Source organism: Pongo pygmaeus, chromosome 2, assembly GCF_028885625.2.
Source record: "Pongo pygmaeus isolate AG05252 chromosome 2, NHGRI_mPonPyg2-v2.0_pri, whole genome shotgun sequence".
Lineage (NCBI taxonomy): Eukaryota > Metazoa > Chordata > Mammalia > Primates > Hominidae > Pongo > Pongo pygmaeus.
The window spans coordinates 169506267-169533865 of record NC_085930.1 but is presented as its reverse complement, the minus strand read 5'-3'; the positions used below and the strand labels follow the sequence as shown (position 1 = coordinate 169533865).

Below are 27599 nucleotides of genomic sequence, written 5' to 3'. Positions count from 1 at the left end.
ATCACATCCCAAATTAAGATAATATTGAAATGGTTAATAATTCTGCATTTTACTTCCTTAGTTGAGCAAGTTAAATTGAAACCTCCTAATCAGTTAGATCTACCACATCTTGCTAATTCAATTACCAATCAGCATGTAGAGCTATTACCAACTCCCTGAAGGACTTCTTTGCCCATTTGATAAATTACGTATCTTCTATCTGGGAAGAACTGTACGTACAGACACTAAACATGTAAACTTGGCAAACGAGTAGTGACAATTTCAAGTAATAAATTTAAGCCAATAGACTAAAAATTATAATTAAGGATAACTGTTTAACAAAGTGTGTCACAACTACTTTTAAATACATAAGGGGTTTTGCCCTGAAATGTATGTCTGATTTATTCCCTAAACTTTCACCCCAGAATGAGCTTGATACCAAATCAAGAATTTATATAAGTAGAAGGAACTCAGTAAACTAGAAGCAATAACGACTCAATCCACAATTTTTTTTTTGTGGTGGAGCTAGCTGAGGTTTAATTTTGGACCAAAAAAAAATTGTTTTGTAGCTGGAAGCATGGGCAAGGGGGGGTCCCCAGACAGTAAACTCCACCGCGGGTGGGTTGAGCCTCAGGGGGGTCTCCTGTTCTCTGTGCTTCCCCACACAGCAGCCTCCCTCCTGGAGTCTGTGGCAGCCACAGGAGGGGCAGACTAGGAGGGGCTGCCGCAGTTGTTCACTTGGGCAGGAAGTCGGAGGACTCAGGCACCAGCTTCCCGTCGCGGGTCTCGATCTTCTTCACAACCACGGCCCTGGTGGAGCTGGTGCAGCTGAAGGAGCTGGAGCCTGTGCCAGAGCCAAAGCTGGAGCCCAGGCCATAGCTGAGGTCACGATTTGTGAGGCCCACATAGGCCGAGCGCAGATCACCTGCATAGCCGCTGGTGGTCTTCGTATGGATACTCATGTTCTGCATCCCAGACTTCAGCTGGCTCTCCTAGCCCTCCCGCAGCTTTCTGTAGGTGGCGATCTCCATTTCCAGGGCCAGCTTGACATTCTTCAGCTCCTGGTACTCACACGCTGCAGAGTGGCCTCCAGCTTGGACAGCTTGGCATTGGCATCCTTAACGGCCAGCTCCCCACGCTGCTCAGCATCTGCAACAGCAGCCTCCAGGGAAGCCCCCTACCCTTTGAGGCCCTCAATCTCAGCCTGGAGCTGGCTGATGTTCCGGTTCATCTTGGAGATCTGAGTCTTTGTATGCCGCAGGTCATCCCTGTGCTTCCTAGCCAGCGTCTGCAGCTCCACTTACTTGATCTGGTACGTGCTCTCAGCCTCAGCCCAGCTGCGGTTGGCGACCTCCTTGTACTGCCTCTTGACCTCAGCGATGATGCTGTCCATGTCCAGGAGTGGCTGCTGTCCATGGACAGCACCACGGACATGTTGGAGATCTGGGACTGCAGCTCTCGGATCTCCACTTCATACAGTTGGCCCTTCCAGGTGAGACTCCAGCTCTACGTTGTTCATGTAAGTTTCATCCACATCCTTCTTGATGAGGACAAATTAATTCTCCATCTCTGTACGCTTATTGATCTCATCCTCATACTTGTTCCTGAAGTCCTCCACCAGCCCCTGCATGTTGCCAAGCTCCGCTTCCAGCTTCAGCTTCTCCTGGCTCCAGCTGCCGCCTAAGGTTGTTGATATAGCTCCCGAACATGTTGTCCATGTTGCTCCCAGCCATCTTGTGCTGATGCAGAAGGCTCCACTTGGTCTCCAGCACCTTGTTCTGCTGCTCCAGGAACCGTGCCTTGTCTGTGAAGGAGGCAAACTTGTTGTTGAGGGTCTTGATCTGCTCCTTCTCTTGGGTGTACACAGCCTGGATGTTGGAGTCCACCTCCAGGTTAAGGGGGTTCAGCAGGCTCTGGTTGACTGTGATGGTGGTGATGCCTTGCATACTGCTGGCCCCACCATAGCCTCTGCCCAGGCCACCCCAGAAGCTGCTGTTCCCCACTAGGGAGAAGCTCGAGGAGCTGGTGCAGGCACTGGGCCCACTTGTGTAGGGGCGGCTGCTGAAAGCCTGCGGGCCAAAGGTGGACACCTTGTAGGACTTCTGGATCACCCTGATGGACATGGTGGAGGCAGGAGTGGAGGCAGCAGGCTGAACCAGGCGGAGATTCCAGAAGGAGCAGAGAAGCTGCTTCTTGATCTTAACCCACATTTTTATCAAGAGGGGTTAGCTTGCTTTTCAATTTAAGTGGAGGCCTGCGGCATTTCTGTAATACTTAAAGGCATTTTTTCTGGTTTTCCTGACTCCTGCTTTAGGGGCATATGTTCTTGCATTTGACAAATAGTTCCTGAGTACTTATGTGCCAAGTACTATTAGGTGCTGGGTATACAGTAGTGAACAAACAACTATGGTTCTTGACTTTAGAGAGCTTACTGTCTAGGGAGGAAGACAGATTTTAGATAAACAAAATTATAAATTGCAGTTATTTCCTATTTGTTTTGCATCTTTCTCAGTTGGTAACTAATCACAACCCTTTTTTAGGAGTCTTCTGCAGACAGAAAACTCAGGTTGTTGTTTAATCATCAGAGACACTCAGTTGTAGCTGGAGACATGAAGACATATAACAGACACGTCTATAAACTTCATCATGAAAGCTACCATGAAATGTATTCCAAGAAGTACAAAATGTTCATCTTGATATGTTGACAAGATAACTTTTACTCATAGGGTGGGAATTCGCTGGTAATTTGTTTTCTTGAACTCTGCTTATGATAAAATCCATGATGGCGCAAAATACATACATACTCCAGCTTTTCAAGTGAATTTTCTTATCCTAAACTCATTTTGAAAAACATCAGTGCTCTGGTATGCAAATACAATGTTACTTCAGTTAAATGAGTCTTTGAAGAATAACAGTTTATAATGAACATCATCATTTGTATTTAAGATCTGTTCTAAATTTATATTCAAGTTAACCTTCAGTGTGAGTTATTTCCAGGCACAGCTTCTGTTGTCCATAGCCCAGTTGATGGTATATAAAGTACTGACGACTTTAAAGGTACTACTCTGCTTCCTAAGTTTTTACCTTCCTTTCACCCACTACAATATCCTCTCCAAAGTGATTCCTAAAGTACTCCGGCTCTTCTCATTGCCTCTCCCCCAAAGGAAACTCAGTTGTTCATATCTGTTAAACCCACTAACTTCTTCCATTTTAACTTTAAAAAAAAAATTCCCCTCTGTTGCCTTTAAAAGTGTTTCCTTAAGGAAGATCTGCATTTTAAACACTTATCTGCACGTTGTTCTACTCAAAAAATATACTAGAAAGGACCGAGAGTCAACGATTCTGAAGGAGTTTGTATCAGGGTCTCTTCTCCCCACCCAACTCCTCGATTCCTTGCTTCCGACCCGAGTTGCTGCTTTACATATCCCTGTACATTTGAGGTGTTATTCGTTGATATTTCAATATATTTTAAAATAATTTTCCATTTCTGTTTTGTGAAATTTTTGAATACGTTGTTTTGCATCTCGTGTCATTTCTGCCTCTGGTAATGTTGTCCTTGGTATCCTTGGAACTCATTTCCTTTCTCAACAGACAATATTCCCTGTCAGCTGCCACGGGCCCCGCCCTCTAGAAGTTCATACTTTGTGGTCAAGCAGCTTCTTTAACTTTCTAAGACGAATTACCTAGGAAGTGCTATTGTCCCAGGATCACCAGCTCTGCCTAAATTCCTACCTGTTGCGGGTGCTTAGTCACAGAAGATGAATCAGATTCGTCTAATGGGCCCTTTCCTTTTCCACCCACCTTTCCTGTCGTTTTCCGCTGAGCCTCCTCAACTCACGTCATCCCAGCAGGTCCTGGCCCCCAGACCCGGCCCTGGACGGCAGGGAGCCCCAGCCCGGGAACGGAGCTGCGAGTGTCCGACCCGGGAGAGAGCGAAGCTCAGATCTCTCTGCAAAGCGAACGGAGAGCGCAAGGAATGCCCAGGAAGACAGGGCGCGCCCGGGGAGAAAAGAACGTTACTTTAACGCAGCCTCGACCCTGAACCCCTGGCATCTAGGGCTTCCCAGACGAGTGGCGCAAAACAACTCGCCCTGCTGCGTTCCCGGGCCTCTCCTTCCCCTTGCTGGTTTCCCCTGAAGTCTACTTCTCTGTTGCTTCCAACCCGTCTCCGAAGGCACATGGTCCTTCCCCGCCTGCCGCCGCCGCACCCCTCCCGGCCCGGAGCCGGCTCCTCCCAGCGTCGTTCGCTTCCCCTTTCAGTTCGCTCTTTCCGCCCCGGCTCTCCATCGCCCCTTCTGATTGGTCGAACGCACCGGAGCCTGGTTGGCCAATGGGCGAGCTAGGCTGGAGGTGATGGGCGTGGTCGCAGCGCCGGGGCCCTCAGATCGAGGCTGCCTCCCCCCTCAGCCGGCAGCACATTCCGCCGCCGTTGCCGCCGCCCGGCCCCACAGTTGTCTTTGCCGGAGCTGCAGTCGCGCTGGGGTTAGGGCGGGGGGGCGGGCGGGGAGAGAAGGCCGCGGCGGAGGCAGGTGAGAGGAGGAAGGAAGCGGCGGCTCGGCGGGCACAGCAGCTCAGGCGGCGGCCCGGTTCCTGGGAGTGTCGGTGCGGCGCGGTGGTTGGGGCGGATCCCGCGGGGCCCGGGCGGGGGAAGGAGTCACCGGCCCGGCCATGGCGGACAACGAGAAACTGGACAACCAACGGCTCAAGAATTTCAAGAACAAAGGCCGCGACTTGGAGGTAAACTCGGGGACGACGCGGGAGGAGTGGGGGCTGTGGGCCTGGGGCGGGTCTCCGCTGGGACCCCGAGTGTGGGGAGTAGGGGCGGGAGCCGCCTCCGGGCCTCGGGGAATGGCGCTAGGGGCCGGCCCGTCCGTGACGCCTCTGCTAGCGCGCCGGGAAGTTTATGTCGGGCCTGCTCCGCCTCCGCCGGGGAGCGAGGTGCCCGGGTACGGCCGGCGCGGCCTAGGCCTGCCCGGCGGAGCCGGCTCGGCGCGGGTGCGAGGGGCCGGGCCGCGCGGCGGGGAGACCGGGCGCGGCGCGTGCGGAGGAGGCGTGCGTGTGCGGCCGGTGCTGCCCCGGCCGGGCCGCGGCCCCCTCCCCGGCAGTGGCGGAGATTCCGGCTCTCGCTCGGGCACCGACGTCTGGCGCCGCGGGAAGGAGGGCGGTGGGGATGGGAGGGTGAGCGTGTGGCTACCGAGTGGGGCTCTGAACTTCCTCAGCGAGGCCCGAGGCGTCTCCACTTAAAGGCATTTTTTCTGGTCTTCCCGACTCCCGCTTTACCCCTGCCTCCCCCCAATATCCAAACTACAGGACAACTTCTCCGTTGAAAAAAACACCCCCGGCGTGAGAGGCCATCCTGGTGATGCTAACAGTGCCTTCCAGCGGCCTGTGTTTTACTCTGGATATAGCTGATTCAAGATGTGGCTCACGGTGTGCCCTCTTCCAGGCAAAGGATACCCCTTATTTCAGCTTGTCCACAAATCTCTTTACCCCCTCCTGAGAGGAGACCACCAGCTGCATTCTTACATATAAAGTCCAAAGGGTTATACAAAGCTGTCATCCTCTAGTCTACAGTATCCTTTCCCTCCACCTGCTGGTGGTGGTAGTGGGGGATGGGGTGGGCTAGGGAATGGCACCATCACGTTTGATTATCTAAAAAGGAGAAAAAAAGTTTCATTGTCTTAGATACAGCTGCTCCCGAGATTGTCTACATAAGGTGTATGGGTTAAATACACACATGCACACACGCGTACCCACACACCCCACTGAGATTTTCGATAGAAGACTTCTTCCCTTCAGCTTTAAGAGTTCAGATAAATAGATTTAATACTTCCCTTCTGCATCTTAATCACGAGTTTAGCTTTTAGGGAAAGTGGTCACGCAGTATTTTTTATGTTGTTCCTCGGTACGTTTTCATAATGAAATCTTCAACTTCCCATGGCATTTCTGAACTTGAGAGTTTGCTTGACTGAGATATTTTTTGGGCTTTTTACAAAGCTGTTAATATTATCTTTAAAGTAGTTTATGCGTTTTAGTGGGTTTCATAATTTGAGGGACTACTAAGTGTCCAGAGCTGTTAATTCTATGGTTCTTTTAAGGTTAACATATTACCATTGTGATCCGTTTTTTTAATGCAAAGATGTCACATCTTTATTGAGATAATTCGCATGCCATAAAAATGAGCTTCTTAAATAACAATGATTTTTCAGTAAATTTACTTGTTTATGAAAGAATGTGGTGAAAATGTTTTTTACTAATATGAATACTTAGAATGAGAAAAAATCACAAATGATGAAACTTAAAAACTGGTAAGTACCACAAAATTACAGAATCCAGAAAAATAGCAATTAGGTGCTTGACAGATCCCTATAACCCTTTTTTCCTCTACATTTCTGGCTTCATTTTTCTAGCAGCTTCATTGAGATGTAATTCGCATGCCATACAATTCACCCACTTAAAGTGGCTTTTAGTGTATTCGTGGTTTTGCAACCATCACCACAGTCAATCTTAGAACATTTTCACCGCCCCAAAAAGAAACCTGTACTCATTAACAGTCACTCTCCAATTCCCAACTACCCCAGCCCCAGGCAACCAGTTTTTGTCTTCTTAGATTTGCCTATCCTGGACATTCCATATAAATGGAATTGTACAATTTGTGCTCTTTTGTAACTGGCTTCTTTCACATAGTGTAATGTTTTCAAGGTTTATCCATGTTGTAACAAGAATGTATCAGTGTTTCATGGCCGAATGATCCTTATGGCCGAATGATCCTCCAGCTCCTGGATATACCACATTTTATTTATCCGTTCTTCAGTTAATGAACATTTTCATTGTTTCCACTTTTTTAGCTATTTTACATAATACTACTAGGAACATTTTTGTGTGGACGTATGTTTTATTTCTTTTGGCTATATACCTAGGAATAGAATTGCTAGATCATATGGAAACTTACATTCAACCTTTGGTGGAATTGCCAGACTTTCTGAAGTTATCCTTATTTTTTAAATTGATGTTTCCTCCTACCTCATATCTTTTGGCACTTTAGTCAAAATCAGATTAAGTGCTGAGGCTGTATTAGAAGAATATTGTGATGTGTGACTTTTAAAAAATAAGTATATATTGACATTAGCCAGGTTGTTTTTTTTTTCGAAATTTGTAGTGCCTTATGGTTGTCCTCTGGTGACTTTGATATCCTTGTGCATACATTAGGGGTAGGAATATTTTCACTTCCACCTAAGGAAATAGCATATGATTCTAATGGAAAGTCATACTTTGTCCACACTGTGACTTACTCAAAATCACATATGCTTGTAATGAGATAGAAACATTCTTTTTTGTGTATTTGTTACTTACATATCTGCTGTATCTCTCTAAACATTTATCAGCCTACTTACATATATGCTGTATCTCTCTAAACACTTATCACCCTTTAGATATGGTTACTACATTGTGTTACATAATGTATGTAGAATACAGCAAATTCTGAGAAAATAATTGCTTTTTGATTTGGATCTTATGATGACATCTATTTCATGGGAAGTCTTTGGAAAGAAGTATGGACCAGTGAATTTAACTTAATCCAGTATATCCAAAATACCATGCAACGTGTAATTTGTGTAAAATAATTGAGACGTTTCATATTATTCCTTTCATATTTTCAAAATCCAGTTTGTGTTTTACAGTTATGGCATACCTCCACTTGGACTAGCTGCATTTCAAGTGCTTAATAGCCACATGTGGCTAGTGGCTACCTTATTGTAACAGCGCATGTACAGAGTATAGCATTTAGGGAGAGGTAATTGTAGCATATTTTGATCTAACAGTTTCTTTGATTAGAAATGATGAAGAGTACAAAGTCCTAGAGTTTAGTTTAATTTGATCTCTAACTTTGTGTATGACCTTGGGGAAAATCGCTTAGTCTTATGGTTCTTTCTTCTGTAAAACTAGAGGTACTTGACATCTGCTTCGTGAGTGTTGTGAAGATTAATAGGTAATGTTACGAAGATGCCTGGCAATTCTCTGAGCGTTTTATCACCTTCAGCTTTTCTGTTTGGGGGGAGGGAAGGGATTTAACAAGATTCAGTATAATTGATTCTCTTACTCCCTTATTTTCAGTGGCTGTTTTTTCTCTCTGCTTATATAACTTGTTACATTGAACAAGTAATAGGAAAAGGTTTTAATACAGAGACATGTAGCTGCTCATTGAAGGGCAGTTTAGACACACCAAATTAGTGATCCTTTTAAAGTTATAATTTCTGAGTGTTAGAGTTGAAAGTTATTCATAGATTTCAATCTGATACTTGTTCCTACCTCTCTACCATTCTGGCTCCTCTAAAATGTGGTCATGTTAAGTTTCTTGAAAGACAAAAGCATCAAAGAAGGCATATGTTGAGTATCCATTTAAAATAATTATCAGGAACTATCAGATGATATTCACCATGGCGTGGCTGCTTCTTACAGTGTTGTAGAAGATCCCCAGTCTTAGTTTGAGAATAGTAACCATAGAAAAGAGGGTATACAGTACAACACAGAAAATAGGTAGTGACCAAACTTGAAATAAAAAACTTGTCAGGATAAAGTAAATTAAGCTCATATAATTTATGTTTTTTAAAGTAGAGGGGAATTTTCTTGTCGATTTCCTAATAAACCTGCATACTTCTTATGAAAGTTCTGACTGTCTAGGTTCAAATAGAGCATAAAATATAACTAGATCTTTTAAAAACACAAGTTTAAGAAAACAACTTACCTTAAATATAAAAGAATATTAAAATGCTACATAATTAGAAACTTGTGATTATCCACACAAACACAAAATATGAAGTCAGCTTGAACTTTTTTAAAAAGAGGTGCTTGGTTGGCAAGAGTTTAATAAATTGATCTGCTGTTTTGTTTTGAAAGAGCCTCGGTGATTTGTTAAAGTGTACAGAGTGAAAAGCATTGTTAAGGTATTAAGTCTTGTTAACTTTTAGAGACTGATCTCTCTCACCACAAATCTTGGAACATATTTACTATACTTAAAATAACTACTGTCTAATTTTTCACATAATCGTCCAAGCATGTGACGATATGAAATATCTGATAGAAATATAGTTAGGAATTAAATGAGTGTTTTTGTGCTTCCTGCCAACTTTCCTGGTTTACAAGGTAGCCAGTTTGCGAATTGCTTCATTGTTAGTTTTCCTGGAGAAACCAAGATGCCCTTATTTTTCATAGTCACTAAGTATGTCAAATGAATATACAAGATTGGGAAGAATTGTAGGAGTGATTTAGATTTCAAAGAATGAAGCTACTTTAGAAAAAAAAAATGCAAAGGTAGTTTTTAAACATTGATTTCTAATACCTGATAGTGGTTGTGGGTCCTTAAAATATTTTTAAATGTTTTCTGGAGTAGCATTCATCTATTTGAGGCCTATAATGATGAATGAAACAAGAGCATGTCATCAGATTTAACCTTGATCTCTGATTTTGGTACTTACTTGCTGATTTAGTTTTGGAACAGAAGAGAGGAATATGACTGAAGGGAACTTTTTGAGCGCCTCCTGTATATGCTTTTAATTGTATTTACATTTCTCTCAATCTTATAAATATTGAATTTATTTTAAAGAAGAAATTTTAAAGAAGAAACTCTTGTGCTTTTGATTTAATAAGATAACATTCAAGGGAATGATTTTAATTCAGGTGTGTCAGAGTCTGTTCTTTTTGTACTTTACCATATTTCCTCCATTTGACTTCTTTCAGCCTTAATGCCAGTCTCAAATTTGATGAAAAGGTTTTATGTGAAAGCACTGAGCATAGTCCACAGGGTATAATAGGTATTCAGTAAATGTTTTCTTTTTTTCTCAGAGGGGTTTTTGGAAATTGTGTGTCACTTGTGGACTTTCAAACACTAGAAAACACAGTTTGTTTTTTGTGCTTTTTGTTTAGGTTTGGTAAAAGACAGGGTTGGAGTTCTTCCATTTTCTATGGTTAATATGAGAACTATATATTGACACCTATAAAATAAGGACATTTTTCAAAACCAAAAATACATAGTGAGAAGAATGGCCATGTTGAACCTTTTTTTCGGGTCTTAATGTTTGGCTTAAGACAGGCGAATTCTCATCTGTTTCTGCATTCAGTCTTTTGTGATACACTGTTTTGGTCGAAGTGTGTGAAGAATATCTACCTTCACACAGACAGTTGAAAAAGAAAAGTGTGTATGTTTTCATAGGCTTTTCAGGATAATTATGGAGATTAAGTGATACTACACCGTAATTCCACAAGAGGTAGTTTCTTAAAGATTAGTTGCAATGTAGAATCTGAAGCCACATGAGTGAACTTTTCTTACATTGTTACATTAAAATCTATTGGTCTGTCTTGCACTTCAGATGTAACTTTTACCCATCTTTTACTGATGCTTTTTGTAACACCATGCATTGGATTATTTGGAAAACATTATGTCACTGAGTTATGCACATCTTCCAAATGCTAACATGTTTTATTCAATAAAAAATTCATGATTGTTAACCACACAATTCAGAAAAATCTTAAGTATTGAGAATCTGTCAGGTTCACAGTAGTGGATACAAGTTTTCTAAAATTCTAACTTTCTCTCGGAAGCTCAATTTTTTTTTCTTTTTTTTACTGTGCCTCTGGGACGAGTTTGGAGGAAGCTGAAATTTTATCATTAGCAATAAATGCTATAAATGGTTATCCTTGAAGCCATAGACTCATTTTGCTCATTTTTGTGAAAACATCTTCCAACCATTAAGTCCGAATAACCATAATTTGTCTGTCAGTCGTTTTTTCAAGTAAAAATAGTGTGCCATGAAAAAAGTGGCTAGGTCAGTTCACAACTCAGTTGCACAAGTACTTTTTCCTTGAGACAGTCGTCCTTCAGTAGAAGTTGGTATGCGGCAGAAGTGGCTTATATGTAATCTTCATTTTTTTCACACAATTAGAAAAGGCCAATATTTAATAAAAGTTATCATTTTTTACTGTTTTCTCAAGGACATTCTTAAGTGAGCTGACTTTTAAACAAATTTTAGATGTGAAATCAGTGACTACTATTGCATCTTGATGTCATTGCCTTAATTCATTCTAAAGCACCAGCGGTCTTACCCCTGTGGTATCAATTCAAATGTTAATACAATTTTTTTTTTTAAGGTATTAGTATTATCATTAGGAAAATAGTTTTGACCCTGTGTACTCTCTGTAAAGGTCTCAGGACCCACATAGGGGCCCGTGGACCATACTTTGAGTACCACTCTCTTAGTTTATCATTGCTTCTTTTGCACGCGAGTGTCACTTTTAATTAATACAGGCTCTTAAAGGACCTTATAGTATAGGGGTTAAAAGACATGGACTGTGGAGTCACTTAGGTCTGGGTTTGAACTCTGGTTTCTCCACTTAATAATTATGGAGGCTAACTTAATTCTGTCTAAGCCTTTGAAATGTTTAACAGTGCCTAGCATAAAGTACATGCAGAGTAAATGGAACCTCTTACTATTTCTGCCAACTTACTTAGTCATACATTGCATCCAAGTAAACCCCTGTGTTCCATATCAATATTACATTTTGCTTACAAAATTCCTCTTGTACCTCTGTGTGCCATAATCCAAACCACATCATACAAATTGAGGAAGGCTTCCTATTCCCCTTATTTAACAGTCACCTGAAAACCTACTTTCTCCCACATACTTCAGCCAAATTGTCACATACATACTAGTTTATGACTTCATTTCTTTAGTCCTATGTTGTAAGTGGGTTACTAAATGCTTTATGTAGATTTTGTCACTGTTTTCTCAAAAGATTGTAAATATAATCAGAAAACTATAATTCAGACTGTTTAGTACCCAGAATGAAAATGATATGAGGTCATAGATATTTATTGGTAATACAAGATTAAGTTGATTATTAAAGATGCTAAACTTTCCCAGGCACAGTGGCTCATGCCTGTAATCCCATTGCTTTGAGAGGCTGAGGCAGGAGGATTGCTTGATACTGGGAGTTTGAGACCGTCCTAGGCAATATAGTGAGACCTTGTCTCTACAAAAAATAAAAATAAAAAATTTAGCTGGGTGTGGTGGCACACACCTGTAGTCATACCTATTTAGGAGGCTGAGGCAGGAGGATCACTTGAGCCCAGGAAGTGGAGGCTGCAGTGAACTATGACCATGCCACTGCATTCCAGCCTGGGTGACAAGAATGAGATCTCATCTCAGATAGATAGAAATTTTTAAATGCTGACTTATTTTCTATTACTGTTTATTTACTATTTGGACAAAATTTGGTCACCTGTCATTTTTTCCCTAAATTTTTATTTACTTTAAACTTAATGTAAATTAGATTTTAATTAATGATGTATTTTGACAAACGTGGAATTCCATGAATTTTTTTACTAACAAAAGTCGGAATCCTAAGATAGTATGTTTTTTACTAGTTCAGTGATGGACATATTGTCTAATATTAGAGGGTAAATCATAGTCTATCTCAGTGTCCTGTTCTTTAATGAAAACTTTAGTTTGCACATATCTACTCTTTATGTTTTTTAAAGTATGTCTTTCTGGACCCTTGAGGTAAGTGTTACATAAATTTATTTAGTTGAGTAGTTTTATCCTGAAAGACCTATGTTAAGTGGTCTCTGCTTGGTTGTATTAAATGGCCCTGTCCTGTTTGCCACCTGTTCTGCCTCTTCACACTGGCTTTTTAGCCACTTTAAGCTGTTACTGGTCCAGAAAAACAAGCAAGATAATACCTTAAGGTTTTCAAATAATTGTTACATCACTCCTGGTTCTTTAGTAGGTGTGAAACCCAAATATTTTCCTGCTCTCTTTAAAACAGTGCAGAGGATTTGGTTCCTTGAAGCCGGGAGTTTGAGACCATCCTAGGCAGTATAGTGAGACCTCATCTCTACAAAAAATATTTAGATGGGTGTGGTGGTACACACCTATAGTCCTACCTATTTAGGGTAGGTTTAGTTTCTTATTTCACTTTTGTGGAGATGTTCATTTATGTGGAGATGTTCATTTTTCTACAGATATATATATAGAATTAGGTTCATTGTTGATCGGCTGTTTCAAACACCTTAAATTTGTTCACGTTTTTTCTTTTAATGTTGTGAATAATTTTTCCCAATTTCCTTTTTATTCTCCAGCTTTAAAACAATGACAGTACAGGTTGAGCATCCAAATCCAAAAATCTGAAATCCACAATGCTTCAAAATCTGAAACTTTAAGCATGTACGTGATGCTTAAAGGAAATGCTCATTGGAGCGTACCAGATTTTGGATTAGGGATGCTCAATCTCTAAGTATTATGCAAACATTCTAAAATCCCAAAAAAATCCAAAATCTGAAACACTTGTGTTCCCAAGCATTTCACATAAGGGATACTCAATGATGAAAAGTTTAATTAAGACCAATAAACAAATAAAAAATAGGATCCGCCTCATTAGTCATTAGGGAAACACAGCTCTAAAGCATGATGAGACGCCACTTTACACCCACTAGGATGGCAGTATATAAAAAGAAAATAACAGGTGTTGGTGAGGATGTGGAGAAAGTGGAACCCTCATACATGCCTGATGGGAATGTAAAATGGTACGGCTGCTTTGGAATGCAGTTTGGCAGTTCCTCAAAAAGTTAAACAGTTAACATGTGACCCAGCAGTTCTACTAATTAGATATAAATCCAGGAGAATTGAAAACATGTCTGCACAAAAACTTGTAAATGAGTGTTCATAGCAGCATTATACATAACAGCTAAAAGAAGGAAACAACCTGGCTGGGCGCAGTGGCTCACGCCTGTAATCCCAAGCACTTTGGGAGGCCAAGGCGGGCCGGATCACCTGAGGTCAGGAGTTGGGAGACCAGCATTACCAACATGGAGAAACCCCGTCTCTACTAAAAATACAAAATTAGCCAGGCATGGTGGCGCATGCCTGTAATCCCAGCTACCTGGGAGGCTGAGGCAGGAGAATCACTTGAACCCAGGAGGTGGAGGTTGCAGTGAGCTGAGATCGGGCCATTACACTCCAGCCTGGGCAACAAAAGCAAAACTCCATCTTAAAAATAATAAATAAATAAAAATAAATAATTTAAATAAATAAAATGAAGGAAACAACCCAAATACCCATTAACTGATGAATGCACAAAGTATAGTATATAGATACAATGGAGTATTGTTCCACTATAAAATGAAATGTAATAGTTCACCCTTATCTGCAGTTTCAGTTACCTGCAGTCAACTGTGATCAGAAACTAGGTGAATATGCGATACAACAAGATATTAATATTTAGAGAGAAAGAGATCCCACATTCACATGACTTTTCTTACAATATATTGTTATAATTGTTCCATTTTATTATTAGTTATTAATCTCTTACTGTGCCTAATAAAGTAAGTTTTATCATAGATATGTAGGCATAGGAAAAAGCATACTACATATAGAGTTCAGTACTATCTGCAGCTTCAGGCATCTACTGGGGGTCTTGGAACACACCCTGTGCAGATAAGGGGGGGACTATTGTACTGACACATGCAACGGTATGGATGAACCTTGAAAACATACTGCCTGAAAGAAGCTAGTCACAAAAGATCCCATTCTATAATTCCAGTTATATTTGAGAGGATATAGTAAATAAATAAATAAAATTAAAAACTCTTTTTCCTACACTGTCCTTCCATACAGTCACTCAACACAATACTTCTGACACCAGATGTATGGGGGTTTTCCCCACACACCAGCTAAGCAGTCAGTTCTGCAACGGACACCTGCTGGGTATCCACTGATTCAATTTAATTCTGACACTGTCTACCTGGAGATAACATCAGATTTCAGGTTGAGAGCTCAGTCCCATGGGAGTGTCCCCGACTTCAGATGGAATCACAAGCACAGGTTATGTCTTCTGCCTCTGACTGACTGGCTATATACATAGAGTTCGCACTACCCGCTCCTTGGGTTCAATTAGCTTGCTAGAATGGCTCATAGAACTCAGGGAAACACTTTCCTTATGTTTGCTGATTTTTTTAATAAACTATATTACAAAGGATACAGATGAACAGTCAGATGTGGTATGTGGGAAGGGGCACTGAGTTTGCATGCCGTCTAGGCACCAGCATGTGTTCTGCTATCCAGAAGCTCTCAGAACCCATTTTGAGTTTTTATGGAAACTTCATAATGTAGGCATGATTGATTAAATCATTAACAAATGGTGATCAGCTTAACCTTCAGCCCTTTTTCCCTCCCCAGAGGTTGGAGGGTGGGGCTGAAAGTGCCAGTTCTCTAGTCATGTCTTGGTCTTTCCAGTGATCAGCCCTCATCCTGAAACTATCTAGGGCCCCCCAGTCACCAGTCATCTCATTAGCCTTCAAAAGACACTCATCACTGCATAGATTTTAAGGATTTTAGAAGTTGTATGTCTGGAAATGGGATGAAGACCAAATATTTCACAGAATCACAATATGAAATGTCCAGGATAGGCAAGTCCATAGAGACAGAAAATAAATTAGTGGTTGCCAGGGGTTGGGACAGAGGGAAAAGGGGGAATGATTGCTAGTGGGTATGGGGCTGATTTTTGTGATGTTGAAAGTCATCTGGAGTTAGATAGTGGTGTTCAATGCACAACTTTGTGAATGTACTAAAATAACTGAATTGTATACTTTAAATGGGTGAACTATATGGTATGTAAATTATATCTCAAAGCTGTTATATTAATATTAAAAACAACAATAGAAAACGTAAGAGATGAGTGGGAGTTGTGACAACTTTCCACTATTTGGGGGTCACAGCTGAACTCTAAGCAGCTCTTTTTCACTGACTTTCCCTTCTACCCTCCCCTGTATTGAATTCATTTGTTAAGCAAATATTTATTCAGCATCTGTATTGGAGGTTCTATTGGAGGTTACACATAATGCAGGCTGAGTTTCTATTCTTAAGAAGTTTACATTCTAGTAGGTCCAGATCTCTAAGATCTCTCAGTCAGCCTTAAGCTGGCTCTGTGGGTAAATTCAATCAGTATGAGCTAGATTCCTTATGTTTCTTTCTTAAACTCAAATTTACGATGAGTATTATACCTTAAGTTTGAAGAGAAAGAAAAGCCTAAATGTTTTGTATCTGATATCTCCTTGAGATTTATGCAAAAGCTTAGTTTTTAATGTGGGAACACCTAGGATTGCATCTCTTTAGTTATTTGCCATTAGGAAAGTTTAATAATAATTTTTTTCAGCCTCCATTTCTGCATCTGTAGAATTAAAATCCTATCCTAGTGGGGACTTGTTTTGAATTAGGCTTTTAAGAATGCAAGGAACACATCCTTATTCAGACTAGGTCAAGTAGGGATGTTAGGGAAGTTCAGGGACCAGTTCTCATATTATCCAAGACATGTCAGGTAGGATTGTCTTGATGGTAGGTGTTCATGGATCTGCAAAGTTCTGCTCTGCCAGCTGCTAAGTCAGCTGCTAAGTTTTATTTTCCCTTGCTACTGACTGTCTTAGTCTTTACGTAATTCTGTGTTAAATTACTAAGAGATAATCTGACTGAGCTAATAAGCTGTGCCCAAGCTGAAGCAGATTGTTTCTGCTGCTGGCCTGCTTATGGATTGGCTTTTCCCAAGTCAGGTGCTTTCTTCCCAACTCCCACTACCAGTCTTCTGTGGTGTGAGGAGTATAGGGGTATCACATGAGAAGTAACATCGTTTGACTGCTTCTTCAGGAGCACCCCCGGAAAGAGCAGTTTCTTTTAGACAAGGTTGTAAATATGACATTAAGTTAGTTAATGTCCACCTCCGTTCTTACTTTGCTGTTAACTTTCTACTCACTGTCATAATCTGGGGCAAATCATTATTGTCTCATCTCCAGAGTGGTTACCTTGTTTCTGCTATTGCCTTTCTCCAGTTCATAAAATAACCTGCATGTTTTTAAAATAATAATAATAATAATAATAAAGTAAATCAATTCTCACCTCTCCTGCTTCATTAGCTTCTCACCACATTTAGTTTCCATACTCCTTACTGAGACCTTCAAGGCCATACCAAATTTGGTCCTTGTCTACTTCTCCTCCGTCTCACTCTACTGTCTCCCTTAGTTACTTATACTCTCATTCATTTATCTTCTTTTAATTCCACTAACAGATTAGTGGTGTTCTCCTCTTCACCCCTTCACACATGCTGCTCTGTCTGTGAGAATGCTTTCTCTGCGCCTCCAGTCCCCGTCTCTTTCCTTCATTCACATGGTTATTTCTCATCCTTTGAATCTCAGCTTCAAAGTCATTTACTCACAGAGGCCATCCCTGAAAAAGTTAATTGAAAGTTAAACCCCCCTGTTTTCCTTAAGAGCACCGATGATAATTTGTGTGTTTACTCAATGTTAGTTTCTCCCGTCAGACTATAAGCTCCCTGAAACGTACCTATTTTGTACACCACTATATTCTTAAGTCTCATTACAGAGCCTGGTATATAGTCAGCATTTAAGTAAATATTTGAGGGAATTAAATGAAAATTTTTTTTAAAGAAAACAGGAGTGTACTCTGATTAGAAGTAGTAACTAAATTAGAATTTTTATTTTTAAGGTTATCTTATGTATTATATAAATTTATGGAGTACAAGTGCAGTATTGCATAGTGATGAAGTCAGAATTTTTAAGTCTTACTTTTTCTCTTGATAGAAGTAATGCATGATCATTGTAAAAACACTTTCTGGAAAAATAAAAATAATTTTTCATATTCTCACTACTGTTAGTCTTTTGGATTGTTTCCTTTTTCATGTGTACATTTTTCCAAACATATTTGAACTTAATTTGAATTCTCATGAGAGTAACTCATATTAGAATACGGCAAAAGTTTTCATCTTTGGCACTATTGACGTTTTGGGCCAGATAATTTGTTGGGGGATGGGGGAGTGTCCTGTACACTGTAGGATGTTTAGCAGCATCTGTGGCCTCTACTTACTAGATGTCAGTAGCACATCCCCCCCTCCTAGTTGTGACAACCAAGAATAGTCTTCCGAAATTGCCAAATACCCCTTGTGTGGCAAACTCACCCCAGATGAGAACCATTAGAATGCAATTACTTCAGTAAACTTCCCAGAACATCATTGCTGTTTTCACTTTTCAACCCAGAAACCTTCAGTGGCTTCCTATTATCTCTTAAGAGGCACTGAAAAGTTCTTAATTAGCTAGGCATTTCAGGCTCTCTATTTGGTTTAACAGATATTTGAGTGTTTGCTGCATAAATGCTAGTAAAGTTATAAAAGTGAAATTACTTGTCCAAATCAATTCTTACCTTTTTAGTTGATAACTCCCCATCCAACTAACTTCATCTCTGACTCTCTACTTCAGGCAAGTGAACCCACCTCACATTTAACATTCAGTTCTGCTTTTCCTGTATTTGCTTTTGTTGGGTCTCTCCTGGAAACACCTTCTAGTCTCCCCTTTACCTTGCCGTTTCTTATTTATGCTTCCAGATAGAACTTAAACTTCCACAACTCAGTTAAGTTTTCACTACTCACATCAATTCATATGAATCTTCCCTTTCCTGAACTCTTAGAGCAGTTATTTATGTACCTATATTCTGATATTTTCTTCTGTAAGACAGTGTTTTTACTTTTCATATGTTTTTGTAGAGAAAAGAGTATTGCAAAAGGATATGTGTGGCTTGTATGCCAACTACTTGGATAACCCAGATGAAATGGATAAATTCCTAAAACACATAACCTGTCAGTACTGAATCATGAAGAAATAGTAAATCTGACTAGACCTATAAGTAGTAAGGAGATTGAAACAGTAATTTTAAAATCTACCAACAAAGAAAAGCCCAGGATCATTGGCTTCACTGGTGAATTCTACCAAACATTTAAAGAAGAATTGATGCCAGTCGTGCTCAGACTCTTTCAAAAAATGGAAGAGTTCCAAACTCAAGGCCAGCCCTACTCTGATACTAAAACCAGAAAAAGACATTATAAGAAAAGAAAACTACAGGCCAGTATCCTTGAGGAAAATGGATGCAAAAATCCTTAACAGAATACTGGTGCACCAAATCCAATAGCACATTAAAAGGATCACGTGCTATGACCAAGTGGAATTTATGCCTGGGGTGCAAGGATGGTTCAACATATGAAAATCAGTATGATACACCACATTAACTGACTGAAGGACAAAAATGACACAGTCATACCAGTTGATGGAGGAAAAGTTCAGTACCAAACTGACAAAATTCAGTGCCCTTTCATGATAAAAACACTCAAACTAGGAATAGAAGAAAATTATCTCAACATAATAAGGGCCATATATGAAAAGCCCACAGCAAACAACATATTCAGTGATGAAAAACTGAAAGCTTTTCCTGTAAGATCAGAAATAAGGCAGTGGCAGTGTGTGCTGGCTCATGCATATAAGTCCAGTGCTTTGGAAGGAGGCCTCAGTGGGAGAATCACTTGAGCCCAGGAGTTCGAGAGCAGCCTGGGCAATATAGCAAGACCCTGTCTCTACAAAGAAAAAATAAAAACTATCCAGGCATACAGGCATGCACATGGAGTCCCAGCTACTTGGAAGGCTGAGGAGGGAAGATTGCTTGAGCCTAGGATTTTGAGACTGAAGTGACTGCCACTGCACTGCAGCCTGGGCAACAGAATAAGACTCTTTCAAAACAAAACAAACAAGGATGCTCACCCTTGGCATTTCTCTTCAACGTAGTACTAGAAGCCCTAGCTAGAGCAGTTGGGCAAGAAAAAGAAATGAAAGACATCCAAATCTATAACAAAGATGTAAAATTATCTCTGTTCACAGATGACACAGTCACTCTAAAGATTCCACAAAAATGATTAGAACTAATAAATTCAGCAAAGTTGCAGGATACAAAGACAACATACAAAAAAAACAGCTGTTTCTATACACTAACAGTGAACAATCTGAAAAGGGAATTAAGAAAATCTCATTTCCAGTAGTGTCAGAAAAAATACTTAGGAATAAACCTAACCAAATAAAAGAAAGGCTTATATGCAAAACATTGCTGAAAGAAATAGACACAAATGAAAAACAATCCAATGTTCATGGAAAACTTAATATTGTTAAAATGTCCATGATACCCAGTCTAAATATTCCATTGCAAGCCCTATCAAAATCATGGCAGCATTTTTTACAGAAATAGAAAAGCAGTCTTCATAAGGTACCACAAGGACTCTGAATATCCAAAACAATCTTGAGAAAGAACAAGCCTGGAGACCTCATGCTTCCAGACTGAAAGACATATTACAAAGCTACTGTAGTCAAATCAGTGTGGTACTGGCATAAAGACATAAACAGTGAAACAGAATAGAGAGCCCAGAAATGAACCCCTGCATATTCGGGCAAGTAATCTTCAACAGAGATACCAAGACTACACATTGGAGAAAGGATAGTCCTTTAACAAATGGTGCTGGGAAAACTTGATATCCACCTTGCAAAAGACTGAAATTGGACCCTTGTACTATATACAAAAGTCAACTCAAAATGGATAAAAGACTTAAACATAAGATCTGAAACTGGCAAACTAGAAGAAAATAGAGAAAGTTTTATAACTTTGGTCTCGGCACTGATTTCTTGGATAAGACACTTAAAAGCAAAGCTATAAAAGCAAAAATAGACAAGTGGAACAACATCAAACTGAAAAGTTGATGTGCAGCCAAGGAAACAATCAAGAGTGAAAAGACAACCTGCAGAATGTGAGAAAATATTTGCAAATGATGTATCTGATAAAGGATTAGTATCCAGAATATATAAAGAACTCCTGAAACTCAACAATAGCAAAAACCAACAACCTTATTTTAAAATGCGCAAAAGGCTTGAAAAGATATTTCTCTAAGGAAGATAAACAAAATAGCCAATAAGCGCATGAAAAGATGCTCAACATCAGTAATCATTAGGGAAATGCAGATCAAAACAACTATACCATCTCCCACCCATTAAGATGACTACTATAAAAACAACAAAAACAAAATAACTGTTGGTGAAGATGTGGAGAATTCAGAATCCTGTGCATTATTAGTGAGAATGTAAAATGGTGAAGCTACTATGAAAAACAGAATGGTGGTTCCCAAAAAGTGAAAAATAGAATTATTCTATGACCCAGCAATTCCACTTCTGAGTATATATCCAGATGAATTGAAAGCAGGAACTAAGATACTTGTACACTCTAGTTTATAGTAGCAGCATTTGCAATATCCAAAAGGTGGAAGCAAAAGGTTATTTAATGTATAAAATAGATAGATAAAATGTGTATGTACATACAGTGGAATATTATTTAGACTTAAAAAGGAAGGAAATTCTCACATAGTACAACATGGATGAACAATAAGCGTTATGCCAAGCGAAATATGCCAGTCACACACACAAAAAAATACTGTATAATTCCACTTATACAAGGTACCTAGAATAGGCAAATGCATAGAAACAGGAAAAGGAATGATGGTTGCCAGGGGATAGAGGAAAGGAGATAGGGAGTTGTTTAATGGATGTAGTGTTTCGTGTTTTGCAAGACCAGGATAGTTTTGGGAGATTTGATGCACAACAATATGAACATTCTTAATGCTGCCGAACTCACTTTAAAATAGTTAAAATGGTAAAGCTTATGTTATGTGTTTTTTACTACAGTTTTTCTGAAATTTTCTAAATTTTAAAGTGGTTAAGATAGTAAATTTTATTGTTATTGTTATGTATATTTTACCACCACCACCACCAACAACAACAAAAAAACCCAGAGCAGTAACAACACCACATGCCGGTGAGGATGTGGAGCAACAGGAACTCATTCATTGTTGGTTGGGAAGGCAAAATGGTACAATCACTTTGAGAGGCAGTACAAAACTGAACATACTCTTACCGTATGACCCAACAATAGCACGCCTTGGTAATTAACCAAATGAGTTCAAAACTTATGTCCACATAGAGCAGCTTTATTCATAATTGCCAAAACTTAGAAGCAACTAAGATGTCCTTCAGTAGGTAAATGGATAAATTGTGATATATCCAGACAATGGCATATTAGTCAGTGCTAAGAAGAAATGAGCTATTAAGCCCTGAAAAGACATGGAGAATCTTAAATGCATATTGCTAAAAGAAACAAGACAATCTGAAAGACTATATACTCTATACTTCCAACTATATGACATTCTTTAAAAGGCAAAACTATAGAGACAGTAAAAAGATCAGTAGTTGCCAGGGGTTGAGGGTGAGGGAGATGAATAAGGAGAGCACAGAGGATTTTAGGGCAGTGAAAATACTGTTTGATACTAATGGATGCATATCATTATACATTTGTTAAAACCTATAGAGTATGCGACACCAAGAATGAACCCTAATGTAAATTGTGGACTGTGGGTGATAGTACATGTAGGCTCATCAGTTGTAACAAATGTACCACTCTGGTAACAGGTCGTTGATGTAGGGGGAGGCTTTGCCTGTGTGGGGGCAGGGAATATATGGGAACTGTCTGTACTTTTTACTGTTTTCCTATAAACCTGAAACTGCTTGAAAAGTAGTCTTTTGTGTGGCATGGTGTCATTCCTGTAAAAATCCTAAATATATAAAATTGGTGATATGCAGTAAAAACACCAAAACACCCATGAGAATCTGATCAGGCAATTAATTAGGGAAATAGTTGCATTTGGCAGAGAAAAATAAGGGGAGGAGAGGATTGTGAATAAAGGGAGATTTTAGCAGTATTCATAACACTTTAAGATTTTTATTTCTTCAAAAAAAGGCAGATATGACAAGATAACATTAATACATTGGGTGTCATGAAATTTTTTTGTATATTTGACATTTCATAGTTGGACTTTTTAAATTCATCTTATAGAATTGGTTAATTTGGGATGCACATGTCGCCTACGTACTCTACTGACTAGTTAGTAGAAGGGAACCATTATGGTCAGTTTACACAGATTTAGTCAAAAGCTCACCTTGGAAACATCACCAGAAATGGGAATTGCTTTGCAGTGTGGCTTAAGAGACCAAAGAAGGGCCAGAGAGTGAGTTTCGTTTCCATTTTGAGAAAATTTAATGTTTTGTAGATACCAGGGCTCAGTTTTAGTTTTGTAACTTATTCAGTTCAGTACTATACCACAATAAATGAGACGTGGGTTAGAAGCTCTAAGTCTTGAGTGGTATTTTAAGCATATTAAATAGTGTGCAGGGATGGGAATAAATGGTAGCAGAAACAGACCAGAATTCAGTAGATGAGGGGTGGGGAGCGATATTGGAACCTTTGTTTATCCAAACAAAGGTTGGTGATTAACCATATTAGTTTATAAAGTAAATGTACGTTTAGTAATCCTCATCTTATTTGACCTATCCCCAACACTGGATGTAGTTGATTGTGGTTCCCAAAAAATAGTATTTTCACTTGGGTCCATATTCGCATAGATTCTTCTTTTTTTTGAGATGGAGTCTTGCTCTATCACCCAGGCTGGAGTGCAGTGGTGCGATCTCGGCTCACTGCAACCTCCGCCGCCTGGGTTCAAGCGATTCTCCTCCCTCAACCTCCCAAGTAGCTGGAACTACAGGCATACACCTCCACGCCTAGCTAATTTTTGTGTTTATAGTAGAGTCAGGGTTTCCCCATGTTGCCCAGGCTGGTCTTGAACTCCTGACCTCAAGTGATCCACCTGCCTTAGCCTCCGAAAGTGCTGGAATTACAGGTGTGAGCTGCCATGCCTGGCCTTGCACAGATTCTTGACTGCCTTCTATCTCAACTGATTTGTCTCTTAGTCTTGTACCTCTTATTTTGTGGTGCCTCAGGTTATGCTCATTTTGCAGGTAATCTCATCTGGTGATCTGGTTTTAAATATTTGGACACTGACAACTTTCCAAATTGATATTTTTAGTCTCAGCCTCTTTCTTGAACTCAAGATTCAACTGACTACTTGACATCTCATTCGACGCATTATAAGTACCTTAAACTTAGATCTAAAAGTGATATTACCCCCAAAAACTTGCTAATCAGTCAGTCTGCCCCATCTCAGTAAATGGCAGTTCCATCCTTCAGTTGTTTGGATCAAAAACTGTAAAATCATTGTTTCCTCTCCTTGACAGTTCTATCCAGTCTGTTAGCAAATTTCGCAGGTTCTGTCTTCAAAATATATTCAGACTCATGTTTTATGATCCCCACTGCGACCACTCTGGTCCAAGATATTATCTCTTGCTGGGATTACTGCACTTGTGGTATATTCCCAACACAGCAGCTGGAGTAATTCTCTTTTAAATCAGAACATGTCTCTCCTCTCCTTTGCTCGTCCCCCAGTGGCTTCCTAGCTCAATTAGAGTAAATGCCAAAATCTGTACAGTGGCTAGCCTCCATTTCCTACCCCTCTTTGTTCACTGCATGTCAGCTATCCACCTGGCTTGATCACTCTTCTCAAGGTCTTTATTTAAAAATGTCCTTCCTGGCTTTATATTTTTCTGTCTAATACCACTGAAACACACTATACATTTTAACTTTGTTTACAGTCTCTCACACTAAAATGCAATGAATGCCATGAAGACAGAGATTTTGTCATTTTCTGTTTTCTCCTTAACACTCAGAACACTTGTGGTCAGTGAACATGTGTTGGGTGAATGGTTTCCTATGCACATGCATACATCTGTTTAGTATGTGAACATAACTAGAGGGCTTTTAAAATAGTGCTTTGGCAAAGTAATTCGATAATTTATCTTTCAATGAAGATTTTTCTGTTGCTAAGTTTAATGTCTTTGACATAAGTTCACAAAGAAAAAGAATATTTTGAAAGTAAACACTGAAGAGAAAAAGAGAAGGAAAAATAGCTTATTTGAAGGAATATGTAACAGAAGTAGACCTAGAATGAAAAAGTAATGTGATGTAGTGTAAGGAATATTGGACTGGATCCAGGATATCTAAGCTTTGGTGTTCTTGAAGTCGCTGGGCCATAGTTCCTTTCTCCATAAAATGAAATAGTTTAAATGATTTCTGTTCTCTCCAGTTACAAAATCCTGTAATACTATTTGTTTAAATTTTTCCGTAAGAAAACCATGACTTTGAGTTTTTTATGTTCTTATAACATAGAAGGAAAATGTTCCTCAATCTCTCTTGCTTACACATTTGGTATTGTTTTATAAATGGGAAAAAAAGAACTATTTTTCTCATCTGAAAATGTACCAAATCAGCAGAGAAATCAGATTCCTTCAAGCAGTAATATAAAAGCTTGGGTTCTATTGACCTTCTTAATTTGGGTATATCTCATTTCTTCTCTTACTCTTCTTCGGTAATTTTTCCCAGTGTCTTTTCCCATGAGTTGAGTTTTCTTCAAGTCACTCAAACAATTTGTGAAATTTTATTTCTTCTGTTAAGGATTCAAAGTTTTTTGTTTTTTTGAGACAAAGTCTCTCTCTGTCACCCAAGCTGGCATGATCTTGGCAGGGAGTTTGAAGAGAAGTGATCATTCTTGGTAGCATTTGATCAATTCCCTTATAACCCATTAATCCTAGAGTACCTTCCTTTGTGCTCATATAAAACTTACATATGTGTTTGTTTACTAGAGTAGATTTATTTATAGGTTGTCCTCAGTCGCCTTCTATAAGTGATTCTGAAAGTTTATCTTGCAGTGTTTCCCATCCCTGAGAAGGTTATATGTGTCTCACCAAACCTATGGTCATTTCTAACCTTTTTTCTTTCCCTGTTGAACACCATCTCTTTGCCAGTGTGCACATATACACGAACACACACACACAGTTTGGTAATTGTCTCTGCTACCAAAACTAGCTATTGAAAGGTCAAGGAGGCCGGGCACAGTGGCTCATGCCTGTGATCCCAGCACTTTGGGAGGCCGAGGCAGGTGAATCACCTGAGGTCAGGAGTTCAGGACCAGTCTGGCCAATGTGATGAAACCCCGTCTCTACTAAAAATACCATGCCACACTGGGCGTGGTGGCGGGCACCTGTAATCCCAGATACTCGGGAGGCTGAGGCAAGAGAATCACTTGAACCCAGGGGGTGGAGGTTGCAGTGAGCTGAGATCGCGCCATTGCACTGCAGCCTGGGCAGCAAGAGCGAAACTCCATCTTGGGGAAAAAAAAAAAAAGGTCAAGGATTCCCATGTCCTTTTGGCATCACAGCATAACTTAAGGCAAGAGAAGTGCAAGATATGAAAACACCAAGCAACTGTACCAGAGCTACAAAATAGCTCTTTATTGTTTATAATTTTGAGTTATGACTTTTTCATTATTCTTAGCATAGAAACTACATTGCCATGTCTAGTAACTACAAATGACAATTACATATTTTTTGACATTGTTTTCTAAAGTTGAAAAAATTGGCTGGGTATGGTGGCTCACACTTGTAATTCTAGCACTTTGGGAGGCCAAGGTGGGTGATTCACGTGAGGTCAGGAGTTCGAGACTAGCCTGGCCAACATGGTGAAATCCCGTCTCTGCCAAAAATACAAAAATTAGCCAGGCTTGGTGGTGCACACCTGTAGTCCCAGCTACTCCAGGCAGGAGGATCACTTGAACCCAGCAGGCTGAGGTTACAGTGAGCTGAGGTCGCACCACTGCCCTCCAGCCTGGGCGACAGAGTGAGATTCTGTCTCAGGGGAAAAAAATGATACAGTTTTTGAGGCATAAAAGATCTCAGAGATCCATTGAATTCTCTTTACAAGTGAAGGAATTAATACCCGTAAAGGTCATGACTTGCCTATGATTTCATTAAAGGTAGAGCTGGGACTAGTAGCCATATGCTAGTAGAGTAGTATAACCGTATACTAGGAAACCATCCTGGGAGATGAATGCATTTATTTTCTCTTCTATCATATGTAACCTCATGCAAAAGGTAGAAGAATGTAGAGAACTCTGGGAATTCAGATTTTTCCCTTCTTTATTTTGTGACTTTTCCAAATAGACATGTATAACTTTTTAATTTAATACATTTTCCTATTGTTTGAATGTTGAAGAGATAGTGAAACTCTAATCCTTTTCTTTGGAGTGAACACCTAACAGTTTTTTACGTTTTGGCAATTTTTAAAAATTATATTTATGTACTAATAAATTTTCAATGCTTACAGTTTAGATATGGATCATTTTAAAGTATGGTATCTATAGACTAGAATTATTTCTTAATATTGCTCCAATAGCTTGCCTAGATTAAGTCTGACCTCCTACACTCAATGTATTTTCAGACTTCTCTTCACTTATGCTGTGTCCATTAATCTTATCACTTCTTAAAGAGATAAAAACTTGATTCTGCTTGAGAAGACTTTTGCCCATCACTAGTAGAACTTCAGGCCTTTAATACTGGTGTTAATAAGTGCTACCTCTGAGAAATAAATCTACAGATTGAAAATTTGAACTAAACTTACTGCTTAAATGAACTTTTCTAAATGAAGGATTGTAATATGGGTTTTTATCCTTAGGAGATATTAATTATTGACCCACTTGAGTAAGCATTTAACAGTGTTAGGCATTTAAACTTTCCCTTTTATTGTCATAATGTAATTTATTTGCTAATTACATGCAGTTTGCCAACATAAACACTATTTGACAAAGGCATGAATAAGCACCATGATGGCTGCTGCTGCAGAGAGAGAGAAATAAGAAATAGGAAAACATACTTTTCTAGTTACGCTATTTTAGCTTTTGGTTCACCATGTAATCGGGTTGAACAA

General features: G+C 39.7%; 1 protein-coding gene across 1 annotated transcript in view; it reads left to right on the top strand.

Moving 5' to 3' along the window:
- The first annotated feature begins 4582 nt into the window (after window positions 1-4582).
- Window positions 4583-27599, top strand: part of KPNA4 (karyopherin subunit alpha 4) — a 65016-nt gene continuing 41999 nt past the window's right edge. The window contains exon 1 of the mRNA XM_054482710.2: window positions 4583-4716. Within this exon, the coding sequence (XP_054338685.1) occupies window positions 4648-4716 (69 nt within the window). The 5' untranslated portion in view covers window positions 4583-4647. The remainder of the gene's footprint in view (window positions 4717-27599) is intronic.